The sequence below is a fragment of the Anomalospiza imberbis genome, chromosome 2, assembly GCF_031753505.1.
Source record: "Anomalospiza imberbis isolate Cuckoo-Finch-1a 21T00152 chromosome 2, ASM3175350v1, whole genome shotgun sequence".
NCBI classification, from domain to species: domain Eukaryota; kingdom Metazoa; phylum Chordata; class Aves; order Passeriformes; family Viduidae; genus Anomalospiza; species Anomalospiza imberbis.
This window is the reverse complement of record NC_089682.1, coordinates 62,931,785-62,957,800: the sequence shown is the minus strand read 5'-3', so window position 1 is coordinate 62,957,800 and position 26,016 is coordinate 62,931,785. Positions and strand designations below refer to the sequence as shown.

The 26,016-nt window shown below is 39.1% G+C and overlaps 1 protein-coding gene across 4 annotated transcripts in view; it reads right to left on the bottom strand.

Annotated features, from left to right (window-relative positions):
• Window positions 1–26,016, bottom strand: part of PDGFD (platelet derived growth factor D) — a 137,064-nt gene that overhangs the window by 25,691 nt on the left and 85,357 nt on the right. For all 4 annotated transcript variants that reach the window (XM_068181408.1, XM_068181410.1, XM_068181409.1 and 1 more), the window contains one exon: window positions 2,899–2,958. In XM_068181408.1, coding sequence (XP_068037509.1) covers window positions 2,899–2,958 — 60 coding nt within the window. The remainder of the gene's footprint in view (window positions 1–2,898; window positions 2,959–26,016) is intronic.

Genomic DNA, 26,016 nt, shown 5'->3' with positions numbered 1-26,016 from the left:
TCTAAAACAGTGTTGCAGGATAGACTATGCTGCAGCCAGCATCCCACAGGGAGCTAACATAGCTGCTGGGGTTGTGAAAGGAAAAGGCACCTAAACGTCACTTTCTTATTGAGGAGAGCTTGGTGGAGCTCATGGCAGTCTAGTAGGGAAAGATTAGCCCCTGACTGCCTTTCAAAAGTGAGAAATATGGTCCAAGGATGTTGAAGAAACAGAAGCATAAAAATCAGGCCACAGGTGTGTGGCTTACTCAGTGCAGGAAGTTTTTTCCCACTTGTTCAACTGTACATTTCAGTACAGAAGGGGAGGTCAAGCTGTGAATATGTAGTGCATTTCAAACTCATACAGGCAGCTGGGATTCCCCATTTTCTTTTCAAATAAAGGCTCCTACTCAAGAGATTTGTGCAGCCTCGTTCAAACACAGAAGAAAGCTTAACTTTTCCTCAGTGACAGCCAAATCAAGAGGAATTATTTCAACAGCTGAGATAGCCTCCTGGCAGCAACATCATGTGACAAGCCCAAAAGCAACTTCAAAGCTGCCAACCCAACTGCCTCTCTTTTGTCCTGCCAAGAATGAGGCGCTGGCTTTGGGAGAGTTTGTGCTTGTCATAATCTGACTTCTGAGATCACATCCAAAGAGAGGGCAAGAGGAAATATAAGAAGCAATGAGGAGTAAAGTTCTTCCACATTATGTACTTCCTCTGCATTTCTTAAAAGCACTGAGTATATTTTTAATTTACTGGAACACATAGGTATCTTTTTTTGGTATGTGCTCTTGCCCTTAATTTCTGTTCACTCATTCTTGTAACTTTCCTATCTCTATTGTGAGCCTGACAGGCAATTCAATGTGCATCACAGTTTTTTGTTGGTCATAAAATTACTTTACATATAATGGAAACTAACCTTACAAGGAGTTATATTTTGTTTCCTTTTTTTTCCCCCTGAGTTTGCCATAATGGGTTAAGGGTAGAAGCATTTTTTTAACTTTCTGAGAAAAAACTCAAACAAAAAAACCAAACCAAAATATAAATCTGTAATATGACTTCAGACACGGAAGAAAGAATTTGCTCACGCTAAAATTTTTATTCTGAGAGTTGTGTCTATATCCTAAAATGAGTCTTTGGGTTACTTGTGGGTTTGAGAGAAGACACTCAGACCTGCCACGCTACCTGAGCATCAGCAGAACTGTATGTCATCTTGTACAAGACACACAGGTGTGAGTTTGTCCTTCTGCTTCTCAAGACCATAACAGAATCCCTGAATCTTTCTCTCCTGAAGAACTTGGATTTCCTCAGACATTTTCCTTGGTGCCTTTGTGAAAAATTGCTCAATCTCCCTGCCTTATTTTCTCTGAGGATAAAAAGGACTTGTGGGTGCAATGTGCTGGAGAAAGTATATTTTATTAGACAGGGGATGACATGGGAAAACCAATGAAACCGAGGTTCAGCTTCTGGTTTAGCTGTAGGTTTCCATGTGACCTTGGGCATCAGCTTGCTACCTGTAATATTTGTATTGAACTTCCTTAGCTGCAAAGCATTAAAAACAATTTTTAAGGGGGGAAAAAAAAAGCAAAAAGATGAACTTGATTTTTCAATATGAAAAGGATACTGGGTTATTGTTTGGTATATTGTGCTTTTTCTGATGTTAAGGATGATAACAAACATGGCGTTTACCATAGGCTTAGTCTCATTTACATACTTACCTGATGAGGGAGCCCTAGGCTTACTTTTTCAAACGTCAGCCTACCATATTTTTAAAGAAAATATTCCATCACATTGATTTTTTCCCCCCATGTCCACATCAGAATGAAAAATGAACTTGTGTCTTTTAGTAAAACTGCTCTAGCATCTCGTGCTTGGCACTTCCAGTAGATCTCAGCCCTGCTAACATCACTCCTCAAGACTTCCAGCACAGCTGGTTCCAGGCAATCAGTGAATCGTATCATTAAGGTGACAAGTGACATTTGCAAATTCAAGAGTAAACACACGTGAGATTGGCTTAACACCTTCTAATTTTGGCAGCACAGAGTTTTCTCTCCGCTTGCTGCCTTGATTGGACCCTGATCAGTAGAATTTACCCATATTTTATTTACTGCTCCTTCACTAACTACTCCCGGCAGCTACTGTAACAAAGGTCCTATCACTAAGCTCTCTTCCATGAGTGCTTCAGACACTGGTCTCAAGTCTACTTTAAGTATTTACCCTCATCTCATGTGTTTTAAGAGGCGTTAACAAGAACCATGACATGGTGTGGAGTGGGCAGCAAAGCACACAGAAGACGACTGCCCATATTATGAATTCTCCTGCTACTATGGCATTCCCCAGCACTGGGAAATGGCAGAGAGGACAGATTTTTTGTCAATGACACAAATCAGATGTAATGAAGAGAAAATTAATTTCTTTTGCTAGATTACTTGGGTTTTTTTCTTTCTTGATTTTTCTCCCAAGTTGCAATTCACTGCTGAATATGGAGTAACTGTACATGACTTCTGATAAAATATTTTATTGGAAACACTTTAAAAATTTCTCAGTATTGACAATGAAATGCCAGATCCATTTTCTTGCCAGCCTGCTTTACATATGGTCTTCCATGTAAGTCAAGACATTCAATGATTAAAAATTTTAGGTTTGTATCTGGTATTTTCATAATGGCAGGATGAGTTCGAAAGCAAGAAATGTTTCTTAGTGGCTGCCTCATGTGTTCACAAGAGCTAAGGGCATATTCTAAATCTTTTATCCCTAAAAGCATACTGTTTGAATCCAGTATCAGTTAAATAAAAACTTTATTCATCCTCTTTCAAAGGTGAATACATGGTTTCTCTGTAAAGATGCCATTTTATCGAGTTGGATTCAAGCCACCCTATGAATCCATCCATGGGCAAAACAGTGAGAATTTACTTACTGAGACAGAGCTTGTGACTGACTCCCAGTTGGTTTCTGAGGCTGCATGCTGAAAATCATCCTAAGGGGAGAAACACACAGGAAAAATTACCATTAAGGCAATATCCTAAATTAACTACAAAATCTAAAAAATGTTTCAGCAGTCAACATCTGTCACTTTTTCTGACCCTTTTTAATGCAAAAGTCCCTTGCTATGTGTCACTCCTCAATAAAGTTACTTCCATTCAGGTTCCTCCCTTTTCAATGTTTATAAACTCCTTGTGAGCTTGCTTGGACAAGAATGGGTGAATATTATTATTGCTATTGTTATTATTGTTGTTATTACTATTATCATCATCATCATAATCAACCACAATAACAGTAATAATAATACCAATATGATATATGCTGCTTTGCATAGCAGGACCTAATTTGATCAAGGACATTACATTCATCTGCCAACATAAATATTAAACAACATCTCTGTATGTCTACAACCAGAGTATTAATGCAGTTGCCAAACTGATCTGTTGGAAAGATTGTGAATATGCTAATTCCCTGGGACTACTTAGTCAAGGTGAAAAGCAGGGTAATCTAATCCATCTGAAAAGTAGTCCTAACATAACTGTACTGCTTTTGGTACTTGTGCCAAACAGTACATGATCATCATTGCACTATGTTTTGTTACATCAAAAAACCTAGCCACAGTACATTCCTGTTAACAGTGCCATTGCACAGAATCTCTGGGCATTTATGATTAATTTGAGCACAGGGATGGGATTCCTACAATCTATCTCTGGACAACTATGAAGCCAACATCTAAGCTAATTAGTCTTGTTTCCATTTACAATCAACTAAACCTGGCATTTCTGGGGTGCAAATCATCTGATCTGTTTTAGAAGCTTTACTTGGGCTGACAATGCACCCTGAAAATGTATTTTTGTCTCCATTGACTCTATAAAAGGAACTTGGGAGGCTGATCTTAGATACAGATGTCAAAACTGTAGATATTGACATGTGGTCACCTAAATCCCAATCTACTTGTCTGACCAGTGATGAGCAATCACTACTGAAATAATGAAGAAGCCATTTCTTTAATCTTTTGGCATCTTTACTAATTTCCAACAGGAATAACTAAACTGTGAAAAATGGAAAAAAAAAAAGCAGCATTACAGAATGGTTATTAAACACACACATGCAGTGAATAGCTAATGATTGGCATGAATATGCAGGTAAGGAAAGTGGACTGAAGTGACAGGATACCATGATTTTAATTTCTAATAATAGAATTTATAATGAAAAGGTTTAAGGAAGATGGATCAATACCTTTGCTTACTATTTCATACTGACTCAGTATTTGGTAAGATTTTTTTTAAAGCTGGCAACTGAAAGGGAAAATGGAAAGGAAACTGCACAACTGATGCTTGTTAGACTTGATCCTGCATTTGACCATACAGATATATATATATATATATATATATATATATATATGCATATATTAAATCATTTCTTAGGAATGGAAAACAGAAAATTGATCTCATAATTTGCTAATTCACCAATAAAATGTTCCTTTAGTCAAGAAGGAACAGAGCTGCTTTCAGATCCAGAATCAATATACTTGGTTTTTTAATGTTTTTCATTTACTATAGAAAAATATTTATACGTCTAAAAAGTCACAAGATTGTTTATTCAATACTATTACTGTTTCTTCTTCTTCAGTATTTAAGATTAATAGAAATTAAGAAATCCCATCAATAAGTGACCACTGAAGCTGCAGAGCAATAAAAACATTAATTATTATGTAGTAATTTTCTGCTAAGAATACAGAAGAAAAACATTGGTAAAAAATTCAGTGAAGATTTTTTTCTTAAAAATTGTAAAGAGATCTGCAAGCTATAATCAGATCATACACCATTCTGAATATTTCTCCCTTGGCCACATTCTCTATACATTTGGTTGCCCAGTTCTTGACAAGCAACAATTTAAATTAAATAAAAATGTATTTGAAAAGCTCATGAATCCTCTGTTAAAATCTGCCAGTTGCAGAACTTGGAAATAATTTCCTCTCTGTCATTAGCTTCCATTTAGCACTTCCAGGAAAAAAAAGAGGCATTGAGTTCTAAAGCATTATTTTAAAACAAAAACAATTTGCTTCACTGAATGTTTTGAGAAGACTATAGTCTTATGTTCAAAGGGATGGACCACTTGTTTTATCTAAATGCAGATATCAAAACTGTTTCTTTAGTCTGTGATTCTTTGAGTTGGTTCATGCCAGGAAACCCCTCCAAATCCTGATATAGACACGTGTACCACCTGCTTCTTGGATCTCAAACCTGATGACTGCACATTTCAACTCTGATTATTTTCAATCTGCATAAACTATTCACAACTCTATGGCTTTGTTCCACCACCACTCAAGACAGCTGCAGTCTTTCTTGGCTTCTCATCGCTTTCAACCTCTACAGTTTGGAGACTATTATCTATGGCTTCTGCTGGCAGCTATTTCAAATAATAACATCAAAGTGGGTCTCATCATTACAAAACCCTCTCCTGTTTCTCACCATTGCCCCTAGCAGAAGCTGAAGGACAAATCTATTTTCAGTGCTATGAATTCATTCTACCTCATTCTTATGAATTTGACTGTGATTGCTATGGCTGTTGTTTTGCTGTTGTTTCTTCATTACTTAAAACAACATTAAAACTTTGAGTTCAAACATTTAAAAGCCCACCAAAATTGTCATATCTTTTCTTACTGAATCAGGAACAACAGGGTGGTAATCATTTGGCTACATCACCTTGACAACAGTGTTTCTATTTTTGTATTTGTGTCATGGTAACATAAAAACTTCACTAGAGACTTCAGCAAAGCACTGAATTAACTGTTCTACAAGCAGCAAAACAACAGAACTACCAATCTCCTTCTGATAGCAGCTACACTATTCACTACAGTGAAGAAAAATTACTTCCAAACATCAACTTCCAAAATTACACCTCAGCAAGACAAATTCTGAGTCAGTCCTCAGAGTTAAATATGTATGGACATTGATATATTGTTCCTGGCTCTGTTTTGGACAAAGAAAAGCTACTCTCTCCTTCGCAGATGGACTTTATAACCCGTCCTCCATCACTGATGGTCACTAAGTGAGAAGGAGTCATAGGGAATAATCCCTGTTTCACCCAGGACTTTTGCAAGTGGAGATCATGATGCAAAATCACTGCTATCAATGATATATGAGACTGCAGAGCCAGATAACAGTGGTTCCTGAGGAAGATGATTTGCAGCCTGGGGGTCCAGGACCTGCAGCAGCACAGGCTCTGCTGTGTTGAAGCCATGGGGCTTGGCAGGGTCAATAAGAACAGAGAGGCATCAGAAAACACCCGGGATCTGTCTGAGAAGCTAAACCAGTTTGGGAAGCATGTTGTCATGACTCACTTTGTTGTACCACCCATGTGGCAAAACATGCGAGTCCTCCCAGTTATACTGAGTTACTGCCTGGTCCTCAAAATAAAACCAAGAAGCACTGTGATTCTTCACCTTTTTCACTGTAGTTTGGTCTTTTGTCATCTTGGTGCATGACTACTGTGAGGACAGATGCCTGGAATAGGCAATAACTACCACAGGACGGCCACAGCACACTGACAGCTTTCTCTAGTGCAAAGAAGCAGCTCCACATCTCTCTAAGGTTTTCTGTCAATACTTTTCCTTAATCTGCAGGTTTCTGGGGTGATTGGATTAGATTTGGTAAAAAAAAAATTGTTCATCTGACAAAACAACTACAAAATATTGTTCATGAAAGCTGAGGCAATTCTCTCCACTTCAGTGAGTGGGAAAGGTTCTCAAAGGAGTTGTGATTAAGAATTAGAGTCCAGGCAGCACCCCTGACTGATGATTTTGGCCCACTGGCACAGAAAGGTCCTCTCCTAAAGGAGCAACCATCTTTACTGTGCTCTGCTACTCAGAAGAGAAATGATGGAGAAAGGGTCAAAATGCAGGCATGTTCTTGGGGAAATAATCATGAGAAAGGGGAAGAATGAAGTAAACTAAAAAAAAATTAAGATAGAGAAGCTGAAGTGTTGAGCCCTGCCTATGGTCATCCCATTTGTAGTATTTAGACACCATAATTATAAATGATCCAAAAGAAAAGCAGTTTCTAGAAATTTACAGAAAAACAGGACTAACAGATGTACTGAGACACACAGAAGATCCTGCAGAAACAAATCATGGGTGAAATGGGGCATATTCAAAGAAGTCCAGTACAGAAACAGAAAGAAGTTGTGAGCTCTCCCTGTAATGAAAAAATTAGGGATGAAGGACAATGGAAGGTCTGTAGGGAAAAATTAGAGTAAATTGCAACTTGAAGAAAAAAGAGACAAAATTATCCTAACATTTAGATTAATAAACAGAAACTCAGTGATACCCATTGTTGAACAACAGTCATTGCATTCAGAGATATGTGCAGACAGGTAGCTGATAAGCAGATAAACTTGTATTTGTATATAGTAACAACAAAATATAATAACCTGTAAATCTCTCTTCTTTTTCCTGCCACAAGCAATAGTACCTATATTTTCACTAACAATTAAATTTACAGGTATTACATTTCCTCTATAAAGCAACACATATTTCAAGTAAATAAATACCAAACTCAGAACATGCTGTATAACAGAAATGGTGCTATATAAGTTAGAGGTAAAAGAAAAATCATAGTTCCATTCAAAAAAAAATGCTGTGATACACATTCAAGTTTGTACACTTCAACGGATTAAATTTAATTTCTCATGTAACATTTTAGGACACTCCAATTTCAATAAATATAAGCATATAGATTTACACTTTGAAATATCTTTTTCTTGTACCATAATTTCATTTTGTCACATTGCTGGGTTTTAATTTAGTATCAGAATGATATTTATTAACACCTCCTAAGGATGCTGAAAGATACTTACAGCAGGCTACTAGGCAGCCAGAGGCTGCATTTTTCTTACGGTAACGGTCAAACCGTTGCTGCTCTGTTCAGCTCTGATGACCAGACATTAATAAAAATAAAAGTTTTGAATTTGGAGAACGAGCAACACTAATGGTTTGTAGTCTGGGAATCATGCCTTGCCAAGATACATTAAGTGCAGGCCAGTGTCTTTAATGAAGGTTAGATGTGAATTGACCTTGTCTCTCCAGATAACAACCCATACTCTGCTTAAAGAGTCAATTACCAATGTCAACAATCTCTTTCTTTTGGCACTGCAAGCATCAACAAATCCAGGTAGCTGTAAGTGAAGGCAGCAGTATCCAAACTGGAAGTATGAGCAAATTTTACCACTGTTGCCAGCTATTACTGGAACAGCTAAGAAATTAACCAATAACTTTAATCATATTGAATTTTCTTTTTTACTTTTTGATGCAGTCCCATAAAGGCAGGGTATCCATGACAACAGTATTTTAAAGTCAGTAACAAACAGTCAGACAGCCACCAAACTGTCTGATCTCAAGTGTAATAGTGTGATTCTTGCCCCTCAAAAAAGACATAAATTGAGTTTCTGAAGCCCAGTTGGCACTACATATCAGTAGTTACAACCTTATCAACCAAATTAATACTAGTGCAAGGTAACATATAAAATCCCTCTTGATTTTTTCTGACACATTTACTAGCTATAAATGTACAGGAAACATAAGATACTTAAAATTTCAGAAGTATAAGGCTGTAATGATGACTTAGGTTAACTGCAGTTTGTTACATTTATTTATGAAAAGCTGAAGTAAAACTGAAGCAGAAGAACATATTTAATAAGTTATGTTTCGTCAGTACTCCTCTTCATCCTTCACCTAGCTCTGGAAATAGGCATTGCTGGGTGCATAATGGAAGAACGTCTGAGACACTGATTTTTAAATCTGTCTAAAAGGTCACATAATACTTGTTCAAATGAGACGATAGTTATCCTTTGAAAAATCAGATGTTATCTGCCACTATTATGCTTATGAACATCCTGTTTGCTACTCATACCCACAAGAAAGTGTGCAGGACTTCATTACCATGCTGTGCAAATTGTGCATTACCTTTATCTTTTCCATTTATTGCAGAGGCATGTCCTCATATGTCCATGTACACAGATTTGCTAATAGCTAATCTGCTGCATACTGCAGTTAAGCAATTGTAAACAAAACACAAATTAACTAACATTCATTGTAAATATTCTGCAATTCTTCCTTTGCCATTTTTATCTGAATGGCAAATTTTGATTCTGCAGTTAAACACCAAGACACAAAACTTGAAAGGCTCTCTCAGGCTGTCTCTTCCAAACCCCTCAGACTGGTTGGCTGTTTCCAAGCTAAATTTATCTTTATTGCACTTATGTAAGTACCAGCTTTATCCTTTTCTTTCCCTCCCAAGTTTGCTTCCTGCAGTAATTCTGAAGAGATGTTATATCTCCTTTCAGCATCCCTTTTATTACACTAAGCAAGCCAAGCTGTCTTGGCCCTTAGTAAGAAATGCCCTCTTCTCCTCCATTGTCCCTGAACTCAGTCCAAGAAAAATGTGGTTGCTCTGTACCTTGGAGACCAGAACTGTACAAAGTATTCCAGAAGAGATGCAACTATAGCTTCATTGGTCACATGCCTAGTACACTGAGAAATTTTCTTTTCCCCTCTTCAATAACCAGTGATATGCTATTTAACAGCAAACACTTTTGCTATTAATCTCTACATGAGTGACCTCTTTGCTCATCTCTGGGCTGTTCCATTTCACTGCAAATCAATTCTGTGCTGCTCAAGGTCATCCAGCTTGCTTCTCCGATACTCTGATTTTTCCATTCATGAGCAATGCACTTCAGTGCTGCGTGTTCTGCAAAAAACACTAAAATGCTACTCTGCAGATTATTCTCTGGTCCCTAAAACATCCCCAAAATAAAACTGACCATGAGATTAACCTTTTAGAAACTCCTATTAGCAGGCTGTCCCTGGCGGGATACTCCCTTCTGCATTACAGGACCCTGCCTGCCCTTTGACTGCCATGTGCCATCTTCTCCAGCACAAGGGACTGTTTCCTCTGTGACACTGGAAAGTGTCTGCTCCTCTGAAGTCCAATTACATTTGCTAGACAGCATTTCCTTCCATTCCAGGCTATCCTTCAGTCTGGAATGAGTTTCTTTGATAAAGAGATGTGGAGTTTTACTCCTAGCTTCCTGCATCCTTAACCACCTTTTTGCTGACAAGTGCCCTGTAAGCATTCTAGGTCAGACTTAGGAGCGTGAAGGAGCCCTGGCCACTCTCCTGCCATTAATGCCATAGGCTGCCACCACATTCACCATCTCCACGTGAGCCCTGGCTCACCTTACTGCAATCCAGGGATGCAATCCAGGTACATTACACTTACACTGAATCTGGTCCTCACTCCCTTTCTATTCTTATTGTATATAAAGGAGACCTGCTTTCAGAAGTGACTCTTGGTGCCTTATGGTCTGCAGTGCCCATCTCTTGGCAGTGACAGTGGAGCAGTCTGAAGGCAACTGGGCTCCTTGCTCACCTTGGGTCTGTGTCTAGGCACACTTGGGCCATGGTGGCATCTCATTTTGCAGGGCTTGCTAGTCCCCTTTGATGCCCCATGCTGGCTCTGCCAGGGCAGTGGGAAGCAAACATCCAAGGGGTCCTAATCAGCGTGATCCTGCAGATCAGAGTGGGAAAAGAGCTTGGGAGGAGTGAAGCCATGAGCCTGAGCAAAAAAATTGATGTCAGGTCAGTATCTAGTGCCCTTGTGAGGACTTTGGTGAACTTCTGCCATGCTGACTGGCAGGGTTTTGGAAGCAGCCTCCCTGATAATAGGTGACTCTGCCCTGAGCAAAACTGAAAAGCTGATACTTCACTTGCCCGGTAGTGTCCAGGTGGGCAAAAAACTCTTCCAGAGTTAACAGAAGGCAGTGACAGCTGGTTATTTCAGGTCCTCCTTCTTGGTGTGACTCATACCAAATTGGAATGTACTGAAAGGCCCCAGTACTAGGGATAGAAGGAAAAATATTAATGAGAGAAAAACTCCTAGGAGCAAGCTATTAATTTTCTGACTTCTTTCCACTTGGGTTTCTACACATTTTTATAGATTTAAACATGGTCCATAATCACAGAAAAATTATCATTAACAAATACAGTGTAGTTTTATTTAATATTCCAAGTTTTCCATTATTCTACTAGGAAGATTTACTAAGTGCTTGGACATGCACACTTACATCTTCAGATGTGATTTGGGAGAAACATGGAAACAATAATAATAATAATGAAAAAACTCTAATGGAGCTAAGCATATTTAATTTTGAAGCTGAGAATACAATGTAGAAGTTTACTACTAAGGGACATTAGCTATCCTAGCAGCAATCCCAGCCTATTGATTTTTTGTGAAGGATCCATTTGTTTTTGAACTCTCTGTCAGAGGATGGTGTTTAATTCTGCAGTAAGCATGCAGCAGAAGCATGTGTTATGTTTCATAGATAATGCAAAACAAAGCAATTTGTTCACCCTCCTGCTTTGACTGGAAGGCACTGCATTTTCTAGGACAACAAAAAAGGTCTGCTATCCAAGCTTTCTAAGATGCTCAATAATCATAAAAATAGCGAGAAAACCTAATCTTTGAAGAATAAAATAACTATTTTCTCGTAGCTTTTCCAGGTTTTTGATGTGATCAAAAGCAATCAATTTACTGCACACAGCACAGGGTACTGCTTTTTGGAGATTTTGTTTAACATGAGTTATCATCAAACAGCTAAATTAAGGATAATTCTAAACTATTCCAACTGAACTTCCAGATCCAGATCTATTCCTCAGAAACACCACTGCTGTTAAAGCTAAATACAAGTACTTTAGGAGCAGTTACGCTTCTTATTTCTCTTATGCATAATTTTACAAATATCAATTGTAAGTGAAACTATGAGTAAAGACCAGGTAAAGAACACCTTACATTTGGCACCTTTTGCAAACAATCTAATTAAACCATGTTATTAGTTTTGGGATCAGCTTACCAAAAAATGGCCTTGAAAATCCTTCTAAACACCAAACTGAGACCATAATCTCAGGACCAGGAGGGTGTGTACTGGGCCACAATTAGTGTGTGACACATTTTATTTGAATTCTGACTAAACACAAGCATAACCAAATAGACTAAGGGTGACTGTAAAATTATAATAGGCAAAATATAAATAAAGCCCAGCAGTTTAATTCAGTTTTATACTAATGACCTGGAAAATGTTACAGACAACTGTAACTGGCAAAAAAATAAAAAGAAGTTGTAAACATAATTTAATACAAAGAAAATGATAGGATTACCAGAGGTAAGAAGCAGTGGCAGGCAAGAAAAACAAGCTTTCACTTTAAAGAATTTAAGTGGAGAAAAAGGTACAAGCCATAAACTCTATTTGATGGCATACATGGACTCTGAAAGGAACTGATGCCAAGAGACTGAATGGAACAAAGATAAAAAACCATAACATTAATCTCAAATGTAACAGTGGCACAGCATGGAGGGTGACTTATGCCTACACCCAGGCACAAGGGGATGCTCTCCTCATACCAAGGGGACACCACATCGCCATAAACCACCACCTCCCAGGGAACCACGGGTGGAGGTAGGACTTCTCCCTGGCAGGGATGTGTGAGCATTTGCACATCTTCACCACCTTCCTATGGGTGCAGAACAGAGTTATGCTCAGAAAAAAAAGCGACTTTTGTGGGTGCAAGCAGCTCTTCTGGAAACTGAAGATGGGTATTCTCAAGACAACAGGCACAGTCAGCTTTATACTACATGGGTGTGATATCAGTACTGAGAAAAATCACAGGAAGTAGCTACATACCCCATCTATTGGAGATGCCAAGGTGACACCAAACCCCTGCCATCCTGGCCTTGCAGTGCTGTTCTGCACAGGCCAGGCATTTCAGTTGCTCACCTCCATCAGCAACACAGGCTTATAAGGAGAAAACACTGGAAAGGGCTCTCACACACTCTGGCAGAAAGACCTTGCTCTACGGTGTAAAAACTCTTGAGCATTTCCTGAACACCAGACAGCACTTTTAAAGTACCAGACCCACAGATTGTTTAGTTTCTACTGCTGGTTTTTAGCACAGTTCTCCTGACCACCTTGTCCATCTTTGTCCACTTTGTCCACGAGGACTAGACCTGGACTGCACCAGCAGTAGGCCTGAACCCATGCAATACTCCTAATTTCAGTAGCTGCTATTACAAGCATTGTCTCTGCTTTTAATCTATTCCTTAATGCACCTGGAAAATATGCCTGAACCAGCATGGAGCTAGCACTGTCAGCACACAAAGTTGCTGCTAAGGTGGGAAAACCCACTGTTTATTTTCACATATTTCTGACAGAGATAAATTATGTGATAGGGAGCAGAGTGTCCCATTTCTCCTGCCTTACATTATTTTCTCTGAGTTGGTCTTTTTGCTTTCTCTTCAGAGCTTAATAATGCCAATTTTTCTGTATAAACTCATGCATATGCAAAAAGAGGTGGAAGGCCTGAATAAGAACATGACTGATACATTCAGGTCCTTTCCTAACCATCAGCATAAGATAAGCACACAAGACCTTGTGTACACCACACCTGCTTAGAGGAGAGGCAGCTCAGAGATTAATACACACACAGAAGTACAAAGCACATTTTGAAATAGGATCTCATTTCCAGTCAGAGACAAAAGTTCCACCTCATCTGTAAGAAACAGCAATTGCTTTGTGCTTTGTTTAGGTTTCCACATCAACACAGCATTCCAAATTTCTTGGGAGTAGAGAAGGCAAAGTTTTCAGCAGCCTATTTCTATCACTAGTGGCCTCTTCGGCATGCAACACAAACCATAGAGAGCAATCAGACTACTTGTCCTCATGATGCTCAGGTTCTTTCAAGAATGTTTTTTGTTTCAAGTTTATTGGCCAGACCTTGGTGTGAGATAAATTTTTGCAGACCCAAGGTGATTTTTTTTACCCTACCCTACATCAGTGGAAAACCTAGCCTCATACTTTCTAAGCTGTTTTCTCAAGTTTCAGGGTTTTTTTGTAATTTTCATTTTTCTTTCCTCAAAGATAAAATGATTTTTCAAACTTACCCGTAAGTCTGCAAACATAGAATCCCAAGGCTTGCAAATGCCGTTAACTGTGTCACTCACAGTGTTGTCAGGAGTGACGAGAAAATGAAAGAAAAGATGTAAGAACTTGTGGGCTACATCTATATTAAGTGGTAAAATGAGGTTGAGATTGATCAGATACGGTGTGACTCGTCTTCAGACACAACTATTACCCTGTAAAACACAGTGGCCACAACAAACTGCACACTAGAAACAGCCTGGGGCCTGTGCTAGCTCCAAACTAGCCATGCTAAAAATGTGATGGGTTGTTTACCTTGTGCCTATGCCTTCACTTACATACATCCCATTGAAAAGTCTCTGCTGACAGTTCTGGATACACAGACTTCCTTATAAGAGGGTCTGATCCTGCAGGAACATGCATTTAAGATTCATTTATATGGTTGATGGCTGGATAGTAACAGTGCCAAGAATCAGGAACACAAAATGAGACAACATAGAGCCCGATTCCTACAATCCGAGGAAAAGTTTATTACTGTTTTTCACAAAACATGACCTAAAAAATACATCAGGACACAAATATTGATTGAAAGGAAGCGTTTTTATAGCTGCCAAGATCAGAAGTATTATTAAAAATACTTATTATTAAAAAAAAAGTCTTCAGGTTAGGAAAGGGACCTGGGAAGTAAGTTTTATCTACCACAAAACACCATTTTGTAAAATTAAGCTATATTCCTGAACAAAAACTATTAAAATGAAAAAAAACCCTGTTGTTACAGGTCACAGAAAAATTGGATGCTATTTGATTCTGCTGAAAATGATCTAACAAGAAGATACACTAATTCCACAAATCTAAAAGCTATTTTTAGCTTTCAGTGCTACAGATAAGCTGCAAAATCTGACCCTGAGTTGTTACAGGCTCAGATCTTCTCTAGTTAAGCTCTGATGAGTTATCAAACTGACAACTGAGGAAAACATAACTGCATTTTTCTTGATATTACAAGGGATAGGATTATTTTTTTTTTTTTTTTGCATGCCGTGTATGTTCAATGTGGAGAGTAGTCTGTGGGTTGAAACAGAGACGAGGCTGCAGGCAAAGAATGATGAAAACAACCCAAGCCCTGGGCTGGAGGAGGTGTTCAGTTCAGTACCACAAAGCTCAGCAACATGCAGGGGGTTATTTTATATACCGGTGCCATTTAGCCAAAAATTTTCAACTAAGATTTATCCTATCAAGTCTAAGAATGACAGGAACCCTGCAACTAATAAAAGATGTAAGTGTAAATATACATGTGTAAGGGCAAACCAAAGACTGCCAAGTCTGTCACCTATTTTATTATGAAGACATGCATGGACTTGATGAAGTGCTCAGGGCAAAACCAAAGGTTGTAAATTTAATAAAGGTGTATACATACAAAACACAAGTCAGATAAACACAGCGCTGTGACTGTCTTTGGAAATGTGGTGTAGAGTGTGAAGGTTATTGAAACCAGAAGCACTGTGCTGAGCAAACAACAGCAGCAGCCTTAGAGCAAACCAGCTTCCCCAGCAGGGAGGAAGGAGTGTCTCTGGCGTCCTGTGCCTGGGGCCACAGAGTCAGAACAAAACTAAGCATTGTTAAAAGGAAGTGTGGAGATCCCAAGTGCTTCTGTCATCATTGCCACCTAAGAAGGAAGGCAGGGATGAGAATAGCGACAAGCTTTCTCACACCCACCAGGCCAGTGGGTCTGTGTGGTCTGAAGCTGATTTTTGTTCTTTCACCTTCCTGGTTTGGAATCCGGGATTGCTGTTCTCTATTTCGTGGGCATGCAATTTCTTACACTAGAGAGGACCCAGGTAAATCTGGGAGGCACAGCAAAAGTCAGCATCCAAATGAAACAGCACAGCAGATAAACCCCTTTGCTCATCACTCTTGGTCTGGCCACGTGGCCCACCCTGCTGGCAGTGTCTCAGACTGGAAGCTGGAACACCACCTGCTTCTGTAGTATCTTTTACAAGTTAATTTTGTGGTTTTTTACAATTGATGTGCCTGTCTTTGAGGTGAGAAGGTCTCAGGCTGTAAGAAGGTGTTAGGGCAGTGGTGGAGCCTGGCCCGGAAGCCTGCACCCTCCCTGAGGTCATGACGCTACATCCAAACCCATGGAAAATACAACTGCAGGTACAACCATCTTCACTGAAGACATGCAAAAATCACTGCATGGGTATCATAATCCAACACAAGGAAAGTTTGCTGTGGAAAGATGCAACTGAATGTGTTTCTGGATTGCGTGCTGAAAGGAAGGAGGCGCCTAGGAAACCTGGGAGCCCAAAGACGAACTGAGCTGACAAAATAAACCCATTAAAGGACACATTCCTAGTGTTAGGGTAAACAGGCTGGCACCCGTCATGTAGACCTGCCTAAAAAGGGTAACCTGTCAGGTGACACTGATGCCGAAATGATTTTTGACAACACCACCACCCATAACACAGCCTTGGTGATGCCCGAACCACCAGACCCAATTCCGTTCACTACTGTAGAGACCTTTTGTAAAAAGTTAGGAAAATCTGGGGCAGTTCTGATAAGAACGTCAAAAACTCTGAGGGGATTAAATAGCCTGATCTTTTGGATAAGATTAAAAGCTAAATACGGACATCATTGCTTGACTAAGCAAAAAGTAAAGAAGCATGAAAGCATACTACAAATATCTAAGGGAGATATACACCACAACAAAATGAACAGGCTTCTTTATCATAAATGAATAAGAGATATAATTGCAGGCAATGGCATGGTGTTAAAAAAAAAGGAAATTAAAACTTATTATAAAAGAAAAAATGTCTTTGCTACAGTGAATTATTAGTCTATGGTTAAATGTTCTATATGTGCTTGTTACATTTAAAGATTATACTAGATGATCAAGCAACGAATTCACAATACAGAAAATTCTTGTCCTGAAGGAAAGTTGACTGAATCACCTCACCTCACATTAGAATTCTAGGTTTGTCTGCATTAGACATTTCTGGGGGGGGGGGGAAAGCACCTAAATTTAGATTCTGTAATCTTAAAACAATCAGTATCATCTGATCCAGAGATGTAAGTAGTCTACAGCAGTTACAGCTGCTGCAACAAACAAGGCAAAGATTTATTATGTAAGCAATTAAACACCCATTATACACAATGCATTGTGTTCCCTGGCTTGCCAAGAGTGACAAAAACACATTGAACATTGCTAAGGTTGAAACAGACTCTGCAACCCAAACTCAGCTAGAACAGTACAAGAGCAGGATTGTACAGTCAGGCTTTGCAAGGTGCTGACACACAGTCAAATAAATAGTATTGGAGGAGCAGAGAACATGAAGTTGTGCCTTTGAGCCTCTCCCTACACAAGGCTCTGAAGACATGCAATCCTTGTTTTGATTTAAGACAACTTGCAACCAACACCTGCTGTGATGTATTTTCACAAGCTCCTCAGTGCAGTTGGAGGTCTAGCATGTTTCAGGGCACCATACCACTTTTGGTATCTGCTTCTGACAGACTTCCAGAGGAAGCAGACTGACTTCCTACTCTTCTCCAAAACAGTTGGTGCACTTAAATTAAGCTGTGCACCTTCATCTTCTGTAGAAAACCTAGAGCGGAGGCTGCTCAACAGAAACAGGGCCTGGGAAGAACAGGCTATTTCCTCTTCCCTTGTGGCCACAGTAATAGGTCAGACTAGTGTTGCCACATTGAAGAACCAGGATGAGTTAACACCTCTTTGCAGCATTGCAATAGAATGAAACTTTTTACAGAATCAAGCATAGCATCTCTCTTCTCCCAAAAAATCTTCCATTTTAACTAACTGGAACCGAAACCTCCAGATTCACCAAATCAAAATAAGTTCTTCATATGTTATGATCATTTCACATGCCAAAATTCTTCAGCTGTTGCTGAAGTGGAAGTGAATGACAGAAGATGGATTTACAGAGAAAGCATTACATCCACAAGTCAACAGTCTAAAACAGTCCCACTTTTCAAACAAACACCTAATGTCATCGACGGGTTAATAATGAGTGCTGTTAAAAAAGTCTGACAGTGTAAACTCAGCTCATGTCCATGCATACTGATGTGCTGTTTAGGGTTAGTTAACGAGGGAGAATGGTTGGATTTAACCTTCCTCTTTAGTGCAGATACAAAAGAGGATGACAAGTCTACCAGCAGCACTGATTGGGTGTTTATGTTGGCTCAGTTTGCTACTGCATTTGCCATCTCTCCTTCTGGTGTCTTAATGGTCAACTCCAAGAAGACAAATTATCTATGAGGCTTTTCTATGTCTTCTAACAGAAACTGAATTAAAGCTGTGACTGGTCTGTCTCTTGTACAGTGTCAAAACACCAGGTCCAAGCTACTTATATTTTCTGTTTGTTTGCACAGACATGGGAAGCAAAGTCAGGGAACAGAGTGGTCTTTGCCCTCTCCCAGGTTATGCTCATTATGGCACATAAAATGTACCCCTCCATTTTTTGCACTATGGTTTTTGGTGCTGGATCCATCCTAACTTTCTGCTACCTACACATATTTAATGTTAATTAAAAATATTGCTTTATACATACCACAAGAAAGCTGTCCAACATACCTGTAAGTAGAATTATGGATTTTAACACTGGAAAGCTCTAAAAAAAGTCTTAAATATTTTTTAAAACTGACTGCTTTACCCAGAGTAGTTTTAATAAAAAATACCTTGAATATTTTCCTTCCATTTTCTAACCAAAATTCATTCTAAAGATTTCCAAACTACTAGGAATCATTGATTTGTTTCCCTAATTAAAACAACCAAATAAGATTTTCCCAAGTTTGGGAATGTGTTTAATTTCTTACTTGTCCAATAGAACAATTTTGCCACAACCAGTATCACGAACCCTGGCTCACTGGAAGTCTGCTTTTCTTGTACTATGTATTTTTGTTTAACAGAGATTGCTTGACTGTAACTGACATTTGAAGAACAGGGAAAAGATTAGCTTGCATATTGAATTTTTTAATGTATCCAGGTATATTATGACTAAAATGTGACTATGAACCAGGAAGCAATATAGGCATGTGTCCTGGTTTCAGCTAGGCTGGAGTTAATTTCTTCTCAGGAGCTGTTACAGTGCAGATTTGGAAAGACAGTGGTGTTGAAAACACACAGATTTAGATTTTGCTAAGTCATGTTTATCCTAAGTCAAAAACTCTTTTTTTCTCTCCTAGTCTCATGCTTTGCCAGTGAGGAGGGAGCTGGGACAGCTAACCTGAACTGACCAAAGGGATAGTCCACACCACAGAACATCACTTTTTGTTTACTGTTTGTTATCATCATTATTACTGTATTTTACTTTATTTTCACGTATTAAACTGTTCCTATCTCAACATACAAGCTTTACTTCAATCCTCCTCCCCATTCCACCAGGGTGGCAGGGTGGAGAGATGGAGAGAGGAGGGGGGTGAGTGAGCAGAGCAGCTGTGTGGTGCTTAATTTCCATCTGGGCTTAAACCACAACAGCATGAAAGCTAACAGGCCAGACGATTTACTGTGAATCTTCACACATGCCCTCACTTAGTCAAATACAGTGGCAAGATCATGGCCAGTTGCTATGATACCATGGCTCCCTTCATTCAATTAAAATACTGAAGTCACTATTCTGCCAGTATGACACACTTCCCAACAACTACAACATTCCTGTGGCTCTTACCTGCTATTCTTACATTCTATGATCTCATTGCTAATATGAATGTGTGCTTCTTGCAATTTGCATTTTCCAATTTTCTTCTGCTGTATTTTGCAGGAAATCATCTTCATACTGAATGAGGCTTTTGAGTCTCTGATTATTTTTGTCTGACACGGGTAAGTAACCCCCTTGTACTGCACATGATGATCTTTTCCTGTTGGTGTCTTTTGTACCTTTAACTTATCTTGGAAAAGTGGAAATTTCCTCTGGGTCACTAATTTTGTCAGGAATTCTTTAAACAGGTAAGTTCTGACTGCAGGAAATGCAGTTCTTCAAAATCTAAAGCTGTCCTAAAGGAACAATGCCTCTAAGTCTTGTTAGAATCAATTATTTGAGACAGGATACTGGATTTGAAAATAACACATTTGTGCTTGTACAGTCCCTTGGAGGTGTAAGGTGCTGCATTTCCTTGTCCTTGGCCACCGCCATGAGTTTGGTGAATTCTCATCCAGTGAATAGCACATGACTGGGGTTAAGATGTAGCATTTTTAGCAGGAATTGGTTATTAACAGGACTACTGCTATGTTAAGACAGATCAGTGACAACATCCTGCAAAGAAGCCACACTTTAACTGAGCTGTCAACAAATCAAGGACAGAGGAGAGCAAATGTCCAGTTCTCCCTCATGCTGTTCAAACAACAAAACTGCCAGGCACATATGCCTGCAGCTGAGAAAACACAGGCATTAAGGTCTATTTTCCTTTCTGATTAAAGCAATTGTTTTATCAGTTGAAGTCTGACAGCTTCCAGGAGCTTCTGTGTGTTTATATGGTCCCACTGCTTCTGGTTCTGCTGTCTTCCTTGCAAGAAGGTCTGTATTTCCCTGGCCATAACTCAATTCCTCCTTCATGTTGTCTGTTGACTCTTTTCACTTTTCATATATATTCAAACCCAGTCTTCAAGTTCACAGCCAGAGGTTTTGCTAAAAGAGGCTGATCTAGTGAAATGGTGTTACTTCTGTCTTGCTCTCTACCGGATCCATACCTGCCCTCCCTCTTTTCCTGGACTCAGTCTTTCTTACTTCAAGTCTACTTCCTCCTTAATATCTCCCATTCATTTTCCTCTTTTCCTCCTGAACCATGCCACCATGACTCATCTGGATTACGCAAATCCTTCCTTCTCTTCATTGCCTTGTTAAAAATGTTTACTTTATTGCCATTCACCCTCTTGAGTCCAAGTGAAACTGCATTCATGTGACTGTAATGAACAAGTAACGTGGACACCTTTGTAGTAAAGAGGGAAGGCTCCTTCTTTCATGGTGTGCTTGCCAAGTTTGATACTGTTAGTCACAGCCTCTCTGTCCTCCGGTTTTGTAATTTTTCCTTTAGTTTTCAAGCATATTTGCTTCTCTGGGGCTTCACCTACCTTTCCCTCCATGGCATTTTGGTGTTTCTGCTGCCTTCTCTCTCTGGGGACTTGACTCTTCTAATATGTGTGTTTGCCTTACCCACAAAAACCTTTATTTCTAAACTTGGACTGTATTTTACTGTCCTCCTTTGTCTTTGCTGCTGCCACTGTTTCATTGCAATTCCTGGATGATCCTAAATCAGTCGTTCCCTCTAGTACTTGTAGCATCCTCTAATGCCAAGCTGGTAAGTGACTCCTCTTCTCCCTGAAACCTCTGAATTTTGAATGGCTTTAAAATTTAAGACACAAAACAGAGAGACTCCTAACAAAGTTTAAAATTTACAGAGTCACATAGCAGAAGGATTGGGACCAATTTTAGTGTCTGAGACAAGAGTAAACATGGAAGGGGTATCAGACCTTCAGAAGACCTGCCAAGAGAAGGACCATGTTAGAACCTCAGCCTAGGGAACACTGGGGGACAATGCAGTCTGGGACAACCGACTGTGAAGAGCTGGATCATGCCAGGTTTGCCTGCTCTGGCTGCAGCCCCCAGGCTGCCTGTGATTCATGTGCTGCATTCAGCTGGTGCATCTCAGACTTGAAAACATGCAAGTTTTTCCACTCTGAAGAAAAAGAGATTGGGTAGACAAGACTTCAGAGTTGGTCAGTAAAGGTTTAGGGTTTTGGAAGGTGTGACAGGATGCTGAAGGCAGAAAAAGCTCTTGATTTGATGCAAATGTCAGCATGAATCTTTTGATCAGAAACTTTGACTGTCCCTGGAGCAGCCAATGCTGCCTGTGAAACTGACTGTCCAGACATGCCTTCTGAATCCAAGAATACTCTTTCTTTATTGCCAAGCTATGTGACTGCCATTTTTGCTTTTTTTTTTGTATCTTTCACTATCTTTTGTTCTGCTCTGAGTGCTGGGAGAACCAGAATTTGCCTGCCTACCACACTGCTTTGCTTTTCTACCATGTCACCTTCATTTCTTCATCAAACTTTGCTGAAGGACAGGTTAGGTCTTGTGAATTAAGCAGCAGCTTGAGGATTGCTGGAATCTCAGGAACCTTTATTAATTAGAAAGAATTCCTCCTCCTCCCCATACAAAATTACTCTGATATACTCCATGTCTCAAGATGCACCAAGAAGTAATATGTCTTTTTAACGTGCTGTCATCTTATGTTGGTGTTTAAAAATTTTACATCTTCCAAAGGAAAAAAAAAAAATCACACATAGATTATCTCTTAAATTCCCTGCTTATGTCAACTTGGAGAAGTAATGTTAAAGATTTTGAGCAAGCCTTATCTAATTAGGCCCTAGGACTTAATTACTTCTCTCCTGAAAGATGAGCCTCTGGGAGATAATTTTATGAGGATAGTACGCCTTGAGCAAAACCCAGAAAATAGTTTTCTGTCAAAACTTAAGAAAATAGAAGTTTCATCATATAGATTGTTACGTGTTTTGCACATGGGTTGTATTTATAAAAAGTCTTTGCTGTCTAGCATAGACTGGCAACCAAAACAGGAATCAGAGAAAGTAGCAAAAGAATTGATAAAAGGCCACAATTAAATTCTTATTTCTTCATTGTGAAACTTATTTCATGTTCAATTACTTTATTAACCAAGACATCCCATTCCACCCCATTCCGTTTCTTCTGTACGCCCAGCAATTTACTGGGATTCCTTCTGTGAATTATCTAATAGCAGGAAAAGTATAGATGCACCAATATCACTCCTGTTGTCACATGAGATATATTACATGGAGTTTTAGGCAGAATATTTTGTCCTGGATACAGAAAGGAATTATCTGTCCATTCTGTGAAAGAAGTGACAAGCTAAACCAGAAGTACAGCAGCCGACTCATACACCTTCCAGACTGGCTTCATCTTAGAATTAATCATTCCTTATGATCTTTATGGATCTGTATTCCCACTGGTGAGTCTTTTTATGATCATATTAACTCTTAAGGGCATTTATTTATTGACTTATTTAAAAAAACCCTTAAGCCTGCTGCTGCACTACTTGTGCAGACAAGTGTAGTAAAATACAGGGAACTCGTTGCTTAATTCAGAGTGATAGTAGGGAGTACAAGTATCAGGATCAGCTTCTTATTTTTCCTATTTTCATTTTCTGATTGGTCTTCCAATTTTGTTTATTTTCTACTGAACGTAATAGGCAAGTATTAAATAGTTTAAGCCTAGAGCTTGACCAAACTTTGGTCAATATTCTTTGTATGAAAGTGATTGAATTTTATTGTGGTGTCTTACCCCTGTTTGTGACTAATACTCTTTTTTCGATCATAGGTGTGGTCACCTATATACAGGGTGTTTAGCAGAAAGCTATTTCCTGTAAAATTTCACATATGGATCCAAACTCAAAGTTCCTCCCTCCTCCATTGCATTATTTTTTTATGGCTCCCTTATCCAAAAAACTTCCTTTTTAAACAAACCAAAACTAATTAGGATTTAACACATTGATACATATTTTGATGCATAAGCTTATCTTGGGACAAATGCTCTTATGTTCTCCTGTTTAATACCACATGTCCACAAGTACATGTGTTAAAAAAGAGGTATACGTAACCTTACGCCTCTATATACATGCATGTTTATAGAAGTACATATACATATGTTCCTAGTTTTTTTGGTAGCCCTTGCTTCCAATAGTGATTTTAGTCAAAATTCCAAAGTAAGGATTTCATTTAGGATTAACCAAACAATTAGTACAGCAATAGGAATTTATTGTTATAAATGTATAACAAATATGTGCCTTTGACAATAAACTTAAAATAATGTTTCTAATTAGCAAATGGAATCCAATATTTTCTAGCTTTCTCATTAAAATGAAATTAGATGCAGAGTTGGGAATTTTAATTCCAAACATTCACCTTTATTGCTGAAACATGTTCCTGAATGAGTTCCTAGACTATTTCACTAAATGTCCATGCAAATGAAGTTGTAAAACATGGGACCGAATCTTGTTAACATCCCTTTCCAGAATTATGACACTGAAAGAAGTTCAGAAGGAAAAAGGGGATTATATAAATTTATTCTCCTCTGCTTCATGGATTTCTACACTGTGTGTTGTGAATGATTATGTCCTTAGCATAAAAATAATGTAACAAAAAACCACTAAAAAAACCAAACCCACCCCTCCACAAAAAACCAAAAAAAAACAAAAAAAAAAAACCAACCAAAAAACCACCACCCTAGAATATCTCAGTTCCTTCTATAATACAATTTTATATTTCTAAGGCAACTCAAGAAAAGGATTAAAAAATATTAAGAAATAATGATTACAAGTGATATGGTAGGGAGGAGTTTCAAACAAATTTGCAATCACCCGAGGCTCATGCCTAATCGCTGTCTAGGTCTTGCTCCAGGCCATTTTTGCTCAGATCTGTGAGCTTTAAAGAAAAAGGCAATTTTTGAAGATGGTCAAGGGAAAAAATTCTCTATGTGGATATCCAGTCTAAGCCAACAAACCACACAGCTACAGCTGGGGGCTTTGAACACGAAGTGTCAAGTGTAGAGACCAGCCTCCAGCTGTGCACACCTACCTCCTCCTGCAACCTGCACACAGGAGGAGGGACTTTTTCCACAGAGGTTAGGACACTTTTGACTCTTAGGCAACTTGAGGTCAGCAGTGGGAAGTGGGACATACTCAATTCACTAACAAACTCCTGGAGTCAGGTCCACCCTGGAGCTCCCACTCCAGGGAGTGCTACTGCTTTGTGAGGGAACAGCAGATCTAGGACAGGCAGCAGGCAGCAGCAAGCTGGACCTGTCTCGTGCCTTCAAGACCACCATCACCACTTCCCTTCCAGCCTTCTGAGTCCCTCAGACCCACAGGGGGAGAGCAGAGGCAGAGGTGCCAAAACACAGAAGATGAGGGAAGAGGAGGAAGAAGATAGTGGGAGACAGCCGTGGCAAGCAAAAGTTGCTAAATGCTGTAATTAGATGGTCAGACTTTATTGCACAGATTTTTCTCCCCTGTCCCTTGTCCCTTATCCTATATTGGGACAGTTAAATATTCCCACATATCCTTATAGTTTTCAACCTTATACTGTTAAAGATCATCCTTGCACCTTTTTGGTCTAATTTTCCAGAATCAGTCTGAGTTCTAATCCCATCGAGCCCTTTCATCCTACATGGGGTGTTTACTTTCTATACCTTGTTTTACAAAGGCAAATGTGATACAAGTGGTACAAGTCTAATTTATGTCTTCTCTAGAAAAATAATCCCCTTTTGTTTCTCGAAATGGTACTAAAACGAGCAGTTAATAGAAAAACACAAATATACAAAGATAGTGAAGGATTTCTCTGCTAAGCTCTCTGGTGCCTTATTTGTGCCTCAGGTAGAGTGCTGACCTAAGTAAAAGCTTGATCTGCATCAAATATAGTGAACTTCACTGACTTCCTTGAAGATTTATTAATGAGAGGCCAAAGAGTCAGGCTGCAAGGCTGCTTGGCTGCATGAGTAACTGAGAAATTCACCCAGTCATTCTGGCATGATGCACAGAAGATGGAGCTGATCAGTAAGTTCCAAATCACTTACTTTATTTTCTCTGGAAAATTATCAGAGTCTGGTATACAAATAAACAACTACCATACAGATCCCAACTCCAAATATTAGAAAAAGCAAGGGTATTAAGAAATTTGCACATAAGAAATTTGCACCTTGTTCCAAGAAAGGCCCCAGAAGTAGCCCTTTGTTGGAGAAGGTTAGGAAGGGAAGGAAAAAAGGCAATGTAAAGGTCCTTAATTTCATCTCATAGAAAATACCATATGTTTTTGCATGCTTCATTAATGCTCCCTGGTTTACTGACTAGAAACACACAGCGAGTCCAACCTTCAGGGGTCAGCAGTGCTCAGGATATCTACGAACTGCACTCTAGGTGACTGTGGGGACTATGGAATAAGGGCTGACTATGCTCAGAATTAATCCTGAACTTTCAGGTAGGATGGTTCAGAATCTGAAGACCAGCTAAATACAAATCACCCCCATCTCACTAATACCAC